General features: G+C 43.0%; 1 protein-coding gene across 1 annotated transcript; it reads left to right on the top strand.

The window, feature by feature from the left end:
- The first annotated feature begins 380 nt into the window (after positions 1-380).
- On the top strand, positions 381-10648 carry LOC124034169 (AP-3 complex subunit mu-2). The gene is made up of 9 exons (XM_046346972.1): positions 381-491; positions 981-1258; positions 2585-2756; positions 3051-3188; positions 3323-3408; positions 6565-6698; positions 8605-8812; positions 9037-9181; positions 9906-10648. Exons 2-9 carry the CDS (start codon positions 986-988, stop codon positions 10004-10006), a joined length of 1257 nt encoding a protein of 418 aa, XP_046202928.1. The 5' UTR covers positions 381-491; positions 981-985; the 3' UTR covers positions 10007-10648.
- The last annotated feature ends 1071 nt before the right edge of the window (positions 10649-11719 follow it).

Genomic DNA, 11719 nt, shown 5'->3' with positions numbered 1-11719 from the left:
ATTTTACCCCTCCCATGGGCTATGGGTTTGATAGATTAGATACATGGTGGTTTCAGTGTAACCAAGTAAATTATTTTCCATGACATTTTATTCATTGGAAATATATATATTTTGTATCAACAAAATGTATCCACAAAATGTATCCACAAAATGAAATCTGATATGATCCGTGGACGATGTCTTGACACAAAATGTCAGACACGACGGTGCCGTTTAGCCAATCAAGGTGCATGTTCAGCCTGTGTTTACTGGGCGTTGTCCAATTACAATTGAGTTCCGAGTGGTACTGACAGGCACGAACCTCCGCACTATGGACCAATCACTATTTGGGAGAGGAGGGCATTCTTGCCTTTTTTAGTCTCCGATTGGTCCTATCTGGTGTCATATTTCTCGTCATTCAGGCCAGCTAACTGAGAACAAGCGACGGCCTTCTCTAATCTTTCATTGAAAAAAGACGAAAGCGAGACGAAAACACAAATAGATTGACACCGGTAAGTAATTACACGTTATAAATATAAGGAATAGCACTAAAATATTGAGCGCAAAGCCATGAATAATTCAGTTTTCATCATCGCTGTATGACGGCGCTCGCCTGCTGTCACAAGACAACCGTGAGCAGGGGATGTTGTAAGAATACAGAGGCAGGCCTATCGTCCAGTAAAACACCATATATCACCATCATCTGTAGTCCTCTTATTTCACAGGTTCGTGTGCATTCCTACTGATATTACGGCCGCCCACGGCGGAACCTGATAGCACAGCCGAATATTTAATGAAACTGTGTCGCCTGTGACCTGTCCTATCCCTTTCTCCACATCACAAGTTACATTGTCACTCATCATAGATGTATGTCTATATTGAGAGTACCACAAGCGCTATGTAACACAAATGTATATTGTATTCCAACTGCACGGATGGTATAGCTAGAATCGTTTGAGTCGCTAGCTAAATATTTGTTATTTTTCTGTCTCACCCTCCAGCCAAAATGATCCACAGCCTGTTCCTCGTGAACTCCTCGGGGGACATTTTCCTGGAGAAGCACTGGAAGAGCGTTGTGAGCCGCTCCGTGTGCGACTACTTTTTCGAGGCGCAAGAGCGCGCCAGCGAGCCGGAGAACGTGCCCCCAGTCATCCCGACCCCACACCACTACCTAATCAGTGTGCTAAGGCACCGCATTTACTTTGTGGCAGTTATTCAGAGCGAGGTGCCGCCACTCTTTGTCATTGAGTTCTTACACAGGGTGGTTGATACATTCCAGGTTTGTACTTGGACTTGGTATAATTAATTTTTGTCCATTCACTTTCACATGTTCAGGTTGTTAATCACCTTGGTGCGTTCCTAAATTCACTCTGGAGTGCCAAGTGCGCTCCATGTGCTCAGGGCGTTTGTAAATTCAGAGTTGTCAGATTGTCAGTTCGTAAATTCAGAGCCCTTTGCTCTCGCACATTTTTTCAATTTTTGCATAAAATGACATTCCCAACTCTCCCGGTAGCTCAGCAAGGATATGCATATTCTTGATACCATTTGAAAGGAAACAATTGTGGAAGGAAACACTTGTGAAAATGTTAAATTCATGTAGTAGAATATAACACATTAGATCTGGTAAAAGATAATACAAAAAAAGATATATACATATATTTTTTGTTTTTGTTCAATCATCTTTGAAATGCAAGAGAAAGGCCATACATTGGGGATAGGATTCTAGATGTAATTTAGATGTTGTCCACAAGAGTGTGTGTGCAAAAGGTTTTGGGGGGTGGGGTCAAACTGTAGAACCAAGCAGTGAGGTCAAACTGTAGAACCCAGTTCCTACATTTAAATATAAAAATCAATTTTATCAAGCAAAACTGTTTAATTTTATCTATGGGACCCTCAGGATGACAAATCGGAGCAAGAATGTAAGTACATTATTTAACTTCAGAGGTAAATGTATCAAACCAGTTGTCGTGATAAGTGTTTTGTTGTGCACTATCCTCAAACAATAGCATGGTATTTTTTTGCTCTTTCTGCCCATATTAGAAATGTCTATGTCCCGGAATTAGCTTTTTACAATGTCATTCTAGTCACATTATCGCAAATTGAGCAACAACTGTCCTGGGTTAGGGACACTGATCCCGTAGAGGATAACTGACTAAAGTTAGCTAGCTACTTCCAGACATAAATGAGAGAACACCTCACTCTGACCCGTTCTTTCACCCTAGCAGAGCTGGTTAGGCTGTTTTCATGTTATCCAGAGCTTTGGTGACTAACTGCTGCTGGCAACAATTTAATTACGCTTTTTGCCAACGTTTACTGACACCGGCCATATATTCAACGGGTGTTGAGAGTTCGTAAATGCATCAGTTATTCTGCGCTCTGGCACACTCAAACGAGAGTGCTTTGAAATCAGAGTAGATGGCCAGAGAGAATTTATGAATGCACCCTAAGTCTACCTTGCAATGTAATCCAACTGGTTCTTTTGAGTTACTGATTGTCTTATTGTTAAGTTAAAGTGTTACTTTTTAAAATGTAATTCATTTAGTTAAAAATGTCTTCTCAACTGATCCCTCCCTCCCCTGACCTCTCACTCCCTCCCTGTTGTCAGGACTACTTTGGGGTGTGCACGGAGGCAGCGATCAAGGACAATGTGGTGGTAGTATATGAGCTACTAGAGGAGATGCTGGACAATGGTTTCCCCCTGGCCACAGAGTCCAATATCCTCAAAGAGCTCATCAAGCCGCCCACCATCCTGCGCACAGTGGTCAACACCATCACAGGTACCTGAAGATGACCAAGTTTGCCTCTGCACAGTCACTATGTCATCACTTTTTCCTGACCATAACAACCTCAATATCCTAGTATTACACAACGCAACTTTACCAGGAAAACTCTGGCCCCTAGTCATGACATATGTGTTTATCAATAGTTCTATTTATTTACAGATTATTGGCAGTGGGAGTTGGCTATGATTTGTTTTTAAACTTTGCTTCTAGACCCATGTCACTGTACACAACTATCTGAATGTGTGCATCCTGTTTGTGTGTCATTTATATTTGACTGTTGTTTTGTAGGCAGTACCAATGTAGGGGAGCAGCTCCCTACTGGCCAGTTGTCCGTGGTGCCTTGGCGACGCACTGGAGTGAAGTACACAAACAACGAGGCCTACTTTGATGTAGTGGAGGAGATTGATGCCATAATCGATAAATCAGGTATGGTAGGCATACTGCCCCATCACGCTCTCCTGTAAATCTATCCTGACCCATTAAAAATAACCAACATAGAATTTGACTTTCTGATTGAGTTGTTCTCTCTCTCCATCTCTGTTTCTCTCACACACTGTTAGGCTCCACTATCACAGCAGAGATCCAGGGGGTGATTGATGCCTGTGTGAAATTAACAGGCATGCCTGACCTCACTCTCTCGTTCATGGTGAGTCCTCTCTTTCGTTCAGTCTCTCTAGCCCAGGGGTGGGCAGTCATTTTGTCTCGAGGGCCACATCGTGATTTTGAAATTCCGTATTTTATTTGGGGGGGGCGATTTGTTTCGTCAAATGCATTACGGGCCAGAAAAAAATGGCAGTTATTTTAAAATATAGGTTCATGATCATTTTTGGCCACTCTCTAAAATGTGCAGTTCTGTCACCCAACACAATGCCACAGATGTCTCAAGTTTTAAGGGACTATGCAATTGGCATGCTGACTGCAGGAATGACCACCAGAGCTGTTCCCAGATAATTGAATGGTCATTTCTCTACCATAAGCCGCCTCCAACATAATTTTAGAGAATTTGGCAGTACGTCCAACCAACCTCACAACCGCAGACCACGGGTAACCCCGCCAGCCCAGGACCTCCACACCCGGCTTCTTCACCTGCGGGATTGTCTGAGACCAGCCCCCAGGACTGCTGATGAAACTGAGGAGTATTTCTGTCTGTAAGAAATCCATTTTTGTGGGGAGAAGCCCATTCTGATTAGCTGGGCCTGGCTCCCAAGTGGGTGGGCCTATGCCCTCCCAGTCCTACCCATGGCAGCGCCCCTGCCCAGTCATGTGAAATCCATAGATGAGGGCCTAATGAATTGATTTCAGTTGACCGATTTCCTTATGTGAACTGTAACTCAGTAAAATTGTTGAAATTGTTTCGCTTTTGTTCAGTATAATTTAAGATGTTCAAAAGTGTTGTTTGTTTGTTTTTTTGCCGCAAATAATATTTAAATTTGTCTCTACACACCATAATTTTGTATTTGAGATCAAATTATTTATGAGGCGACAGAACAGAATGTCACCCTCTTTTTGTAGTGCTATTTTCATACCTGTTTTACCATTTTAGAAATTAATGCATTTTGTACCTAGTCCCCATATTTGAGGATGTCATTTGGACAAATTCACTTATTTTTTAGAACTTTTTGGATGTGTTGGGCCCAATAGAAATGAATGGTAAATTATATATTGTCATTTTGTAGTCACTTTTATTGTAAATACGAATATAATATCTTGGGCGCAGTGGTATTGAGGAGTCACTGCAGACCCGGGTTCGACCCCGGGCTGTGTCGAGGCCGGCCATGACCAGGAGACCCATGATGGGGTGCACAATTGGCCCAGCATCATCCGGGTTAGGGGAGGATTTGGCCAGCCGGGATGTCCTTATCGCTAAAGCGCGATGGGACTCCTGTGGCCGGCCCGTGCGCATGCACGCTGACACGGTTGCCAGTTGTACTGTTTCCTCTGACACATCGGTGCGGCTGGCTTCTGGGTTAAGTGAGCAGTGTGTCAAGTAGCTTGGCAGGGTCGTGTTTCGGAGGACGCATTGGCTCTCAACCTTCGCCTCTCCTGAGTCCTTACAGAAGTTTCAGCAGTGGGACAAGACTGTAACCACCAGTTTGTATGTCAATATTATATTAATATCAAAAAAATGTCATTAAAAATTTGATTTAGAATATATTTCTGAACACTTTACATTAATGTTGATGCTACCATGATTATGGATAATTCTGAATGAATCATGTTTAATGATCAGTGGAAAGTACAGATGCACAAAAATACTATATGACAAAATGCTTCCTGAACATCTCATTCCAAAATCATGGACATTAATATTGAGTTGCCCCCCCCCCCCCCCCTTTCGCTGTAATGACAGCCTCCACTCTTCTGGGAAGGCTTTCCACTAAATGCAGGGACTTGCTTCCATTCAGCCACAAAAGCATTAGTGAGGTCGGGCACTGATGTTGAGCGATTAGGCCAGGCTCGCAGTCAGTGTTCCAATTCGATTCGTCTGTCAGACTGCCAGATGGTGAAGCGTGATTCATCACTCCAGAGAACACGTTTCCACTGCTCCAGAGTCCAATGGATGCAAGCTTTACACCACTCCAGACAATGCTTGGCATTGTGCATGGTGATCTTCGGCTTGTGTGTGGCTGCTCGGAAATGGAAGCCAATTTCTTGAAGCTCCTGACGAACAGTTCTTGTGCTGGCGTTGCTTCCAGAGGCAGTTTCGATCTCTGTAGTTAGTGTTGCAACTGAGGACAGACCATTTTTATGCGCTTCAGCACTCTGCGGTCCCGTTCTGTGAGCTTGTGTGGCCTACCTCTTCGCAGCTGAGCCGTTGTTGCTCCTAGACTTTCACACTTCACAATAACCGCACACAGTTGACTGTGGCAGCTCTAGCAGGGCAGTAATTTTAAGAACTGACTTGTTGGAAAGGTGGCATCCTATGACTGTGCCACATTGAATGTCATTGAGCTCTCCAGTAAGGCAATTATACTGCCAATGATTGTCTATGGAGATTGCATGGCTGTGTGCTTGATTTCATACTTTTGTGTATATATATAGCATATTATGCCCCTAAAACCTCCTACCAATACCAGCCAATTACAGCAGAGGTTAGCATTTTTGGGGGGAGGATTTATGCCTCTAACTTTCTCACTCGTAGTTATTCAGGATTTGTTCATGAATATCTGTAGTCATGGTAGCATCCATATTAATGTAGAAGTCAAAATAAATACACAGAGTGTGAATGTATGTACAGTACCAGTCAAAAGTTTGGGGGAGACCTACTCATTCAAGGGTTTTTCTTTATTTTGACTGTTTTCTACATTGTAGAATAATAGTGAAGACTTCAAAACTATGAAATAACACATGGAATAATGTAGTAACCAAAAAAGTGTTAAACAAATCAAAATAGATTTGAGATTCTTCAAAGTACCCACCCTTTGACTTGACAGCTTTGCACACTCTTGGCATTCTCCCAACCAGCTTCATGAGAAATGCTTTTCCAACAGTCTTGAAGGAGTTCCCACATATGCTGAGCAATGAGTAGGTGTGTCCAAACTTTTGACTGGTACTATATATTTATTAGAATTGTTTTATTATACTTTTTTTTAACTCAAACCTCCTGCTGAACAGATTGAATGGGCTGGCGAGCCGGATCCGCTGTAGCCAATCGTTTATCTCCAACCCTGTCCCCTGCAAATAGCCAATCACTCTCTGTATAACATACTGAAGTTAACTGTGTCAAAATGGTCCTATCGGTTTCTGTCACTCCCACTCTCTTTCTCTCTGTCTTGATACCCCTGTTTTGATCCTGTCACAGAACCCTCGTCTGCTGGATGATGTGAGCTTCCACCCGTGTGTGAGGTTCAAGCGCTGGGAAGCGGAGAGGATCCTCTCTTTCATCCCCCCAGATGGAAACTTCCGGCTGCTCTCCTACCACGTCAGCTCCCAGAAGTCAGTAGCTCTGTTCTCCTCTAGTCTTCTGCTCTGTTTTCTCAGGCTTTACACTGGCTTTAAAATATTATACCACATACAGTGTCTTAACTAGTATTTGTCTCGTTTCTGATTTTCTCTATTTATGCATTTAAAAAAAAAAATACTGGATGTTATCAGATCTTCAACCAAAAAGATGTGGTAATGGTAAAGGGAACATAAGTTTACAAATAACAAGACAAAGACACTTATTTAACCAAGTTATGCAAAATCCAATTCCCTTGTGTGAAAAAGTAATTGCCCCTTACACTCAATAACTGGTTGTGCCACCTTTAGCCGCAATGACTGCAACCAAATGCCTCCTGTAGTAGTTGATCAGTCTCACATCGCTGTGGAGGACTTTTGGCCCACTTGTCACTGAGTTAACTTCTTTAACTCATTGACATTTGTGGGTTTTCAAGCATGAACTGCTCGTTTCAAGTCCTGCCACATCATCTTAATTGGGATTATGTCTGGACTTTGACTAGGCCATTCCAAAACTTCAAATTTGTTGGTTTTGGACCATTTTTATGTTGACTTGATTGTGTCTTGGATCATTGTCTTTCTGCATGACCCAGTTGTTCTTCCACACCGATCTCAACAAACCATTTCTGTATGGACCTCGCTTCGAGAATGTCAGTGTATGCAGTATCGCTAAGATTTCCCTTCACTGGAACTAAGGGTTCTAACCCGAACCATGAAAGTCTGCCCCAGACCATTATTCCTCCCCCGCCAAACTTTAGTTGGCACTATGCATTCGAACAGGTAGCGTTCTCCTGGCATCCACCAAACCCAGATTCGTCCATCGGACTGTCAGATGGTGAAGCGTTTCTACTGCTCCAGAGTCCAATAGCGGCGAGCTTTACACGACTCCAACCAACGCTTGGCATTACGCATGGTGATCTTATGCTTATGTGCGGCTGCACGGCCATGGAAACCCATTTCATGAAGCTCCTGATGAACAGTTATTGTGCTGCTGTTGCTTCCAGAGGCAATTTGGGTCTCGGTAGTGAGTGTTGCAACTGAGGATAGATGATTTTTATGCGTTTCAGTACTTGGCGTTCTCATTCTGTGAGCTTGTGTGCCCTACCACTTCGCGGCTGAGCCATTGTTGCTCCTAGATGTTTCCGCTACACAATAAGAGCACTTACAGTTGACCAGGGCAGCTCTAGCAGGGCATATATTTGTCAAACTGACTTGTTGGAAAGTTGGCATCCTATGATGGTGCCACATTGAAAGTTTCTGAGCTTTTCAGTATGGGCCATTCTACTGCCAAAGTTTGTCATGGGACGTTGCATTGCTGTGTGCTCAATGCTTAAGGCATAACACACACGTCTGCTTGCTTCCCATTTTCTGAATGTTTACTTTTTCTTGTCGTTGTCTTAATTTTAGTCTCCACCCATTAAGATCAGCAAGGTATTTCAAAGTAAATTGACATTGTAGTTGTGACTCGACCCAAAACTAGAGTTGTTTTAAAGTGTTAGCTAGATGAAGACCCGTGTTTGGTTGAATGTTTACATGAATTTATTAAATGGATGTTTTAATTCTCAAAACATCCAGTTGACAAAGCATTAGATGTAAGTAGTATAGTTTTAGGCATGTAGTGCAGTGTCTTGATATAGATTGCATCATTATCTCTTCTGGTTTTGCGATATTTGTCACCAACGCCAGTATGACCCTGACAGTTAACATTTGTATTTCCACATTTTTAGAAGTTTCACATTTTTAAAAGTTGTAATAACAAACTGACATCTGAGCAGCAAATGATTCACTTGTTTAATTTAGTCCTAGTCACTGGCACACTTTGTTCAGTGTGCTCTGGGATGTTTTTTGTCTTGGTGTCTGTCCTACCTGTGTTCTTCTGACACTCTGTGTGTCTGCCCCTCAGTCTGGTGGCCATCCCAGTGTACGTCAAGCACAACATCTCGTTCAGGGAGGGTAGTTCTCAGGGCCGCTTTGAGCTGACCCTGGGCCCCAAGCAGACCATGGGGAAGGGAGTAGAGGCTGTTCTGGTCAGCAGCCAGCTGCCCCGCGGAGTTCTCAACACCAACCTCAACCCCACCCAGGGGACATACACCTTCGACCCTGTCACTAAGGTAAGGTGGTGGGGAAGGGAGTGCATGTATGCGTGCGTGTGTGCCGATATGGATTAACCCGACCAGGTGGTGGTGTATGCTGTAAACTTACATAAGGGTCAGTGGTCATACATTCCATGGAATGGTTGATTTCTCCCCCCACCCACCTCTGTGTAGTCATAATTATACCCTTCTCCCTATGTGGGGTAATAACATTGTGAGGATATTGTGTTGTCCCTATGCAGCTCCTGTCGTGGGACGTGGGTAAGATCAACCCTCAGAAACTGCCGAGTCTAAAAGGCTCTATGAGCCTGCAGGCAGGGGCCTCCAAGCCAGACGAGAACCCGACCATCAACATCCAGTTCAAGATCCAACAGTCGGCCCTCTCTGGTAAAACACACACACACACAGGTAGCTTCGAGGTTAGAGTGTTGGGCCAGTAACCAAAAGGTTGCTGGTTCAAATACTGGAGCTGACAAGGTAAAAAATAATTTGCTCTGCCCTTGAGCAAGGCACTTAATCCTAATTGCTCCAGGGGGGCTGTACAGTGGTGACCCTGGCCGTGACCCCACTCCCCGCAGGTGTCTCAGTGGAAGTTGGTATATGCAACAACAACAAAAATACATTACACAATTGTGTTTAACAGACGAATATAAGAACCCCCACAAATGATTAGTAGTATACACACACCTTTATCATAATTGGTTATTACACTCTAGAGTAGACGTTGCCACTTAGCAGCTGATTTAGTATCAGTTTACTTGACCCATAATCATATCAGGGACTAAATAAATATCTAACCCTAGATCAGATCTTATTAATATTCTATCTACTAACTCCATATTACAAAGCATGCTCAGCAGACAATCACATGACATCCACACAGCTCATTCACAGTGACACCTTTTCCCATTAGATAGAAACAAGATACTCAATCTCTATTTAATCTATCTGATCCTCAGAGAGGTTTGTATCTGTTTCCAAAAGGGGTTTACGTGTATCTTACGACCCTTGCAGTGACCAAATCGACGTTTTATATGACTTTCTGTAGAAATACATTTTGAATAGCAATGTGACACCTTTTCTCCTTTTTAATTTCCTTGTTCTTCTCCAGGACTGAAGGTGAATCGGTTGGATATGTACGGGGAGAAGTACAAGCCATTCAAAGGCATCAAGTACATGACCAAAGCTGGCAAATTCCAGGTCCGGACATAGAGGCTTGACTCGTCACTCTCTGGCCTCTGCACCACTACTGTACAACAGATAGGAGGTGGTTTCAGATGGGGGAGGGGGGGGTTGTGTGTGGCTATGATGCATTCCCTGTGTAAATGCATTTCAGGATTTATCCTCACTAACTAGAGGCTCTGCTGTCTAACTGAACTACCACAGAATGTGTGACACGACACACAAAATCCTGTTTTTAATGGAGTTGTTTGCACTGTCTGTGTTAGTTATGAGGTTACCAGTCTCAGCGTAGCTACGGCTTTTGTAGCAGGCCTAAAATTGGTATCTCTGTTGTCATTTCTGGTTCTCTTTCCAAGCTCTTTGCTATCCTTTTGAGTTCTCTTTGGAGTTATGTGCTTCCCTCAGATGTGTCACTACAGTCTACTGCTAGTACCCTTTTTCTCGTGCTTCAATCAATTCCTTATCATCAACATTGCCCAGAGTATCTTCTGGTCAGGTTACATGGCCAGGAAACAGTCCTGGTGCTACTTCTATTACATTCCTATGTTAATCAAATCAAATCAAATTTATTTATATAGCCCTTCGTACATCAGCTGATATCTCAAAGTGCTGTACAGAAACCCAGCCTAAAACCCCAAACAGCAAACAATGCAGGTGTAAAAGCACGGTGGCTAGGAAAAACTCCCTAGAAAGGCCAAAACCTAGGAAGAAACCTAGAGAGGAACCGGGCTATGTGGGGTGGCCAGTCCTCTTCTGGCTGTGCTGGGTAGAGATTATAACAGAACATGACCAAGATGTTCAAATGTTCATAAATGACCAGCATGGTCAAATAATAATAAGGCAGAACAGTTGAAACTGGAGCAGCAGCACAGTCAGGTGGACTGGGGACAGCAAGGAGCCATCATGTCAGGTAGTCCTGGGGCACGGTCCTAGGGCTCAGGTCCTCCGAGAGAAAGAAAGAGAGAATTCGGTCCCCTTGGTATTTTCTACCCTCACTTATTCCGAAACTCCCTGTTTCCTGCATTTTTCTTCTCAGTCCTCCGAACCATGTTTATGGATTTGTCTGTTTGCCTGTCTGTCATCAACACTGAAGTCAACACATTAGAGTTTGAGAATGTGACATGAAATCCCTTCCCCTGAATTGTGCACAACCATATTCCTTGTTTTATCATCGGTTAATACTGTATGTGTAACCATGTCCTTCCATATCAAATCTAACGGTTGTATTATGCGGGTGATATGTTCCTGCTTTTTTTCTCTTTATATCATGTCGGGTGTCATGTTGAGCACTTTGCTGTGGCCTACCTGAGGCTTTGTCCACCTTTATCACTTTTTTTTATTTTTTATTATTATTTATTGACCAATGACTGATCAGGGACTGAATCCTGATCCAAACACACGCCTATACTGTATAGCCCTATTATATAATGCAGCACAGATTTATCTTTATTGCTCTATACTGACTGACATACTACAGTTTGATAACGATGGGTTGCCCTGTCAAGAATGTTAAAGGTTTGTGTTTGCAGCTTTTGTTTGTGTGTCTGTCAAATGAATTCAGATTTGAGTTTTACAATGGTATGATATTAAAGATTTAAGAATTGATATGATATACCCTGGGTTAATTTTGGCCCTCTCAGTTAGTGGATACTTTGTAACGACTACAATGTAGTCGGTGTAGATCGATCTGGCTGTTACCAACTTCAAGAGCCACATGTTTCTACATGTCTGTAACGTCAAACA

Source organism: Oncorhynchus gorbuscha, linkage group LG04 (genome assembly GCF_021184085.1).
Source record: "Oncorhynchus gorbuscha isolate QuinsamMale2020 ecotype Even-year linkage group LG04, OgorEven_v1.0, whole genome shotgun sequence".
Classification (NCBI taxonomy): domain Eukaryota; kingdom Metazoa; phylum Chordata; class Actinopteri; order Salmoniformes; family Salmonidae; genus Oncorhynchus; species Oncorhynchus gorbuscha.
The sequence above is the reverse complement of the archived record's forward strand: the minus strand, read 5'-3'. Positions and strand labels throughout refer to the sequence as shown.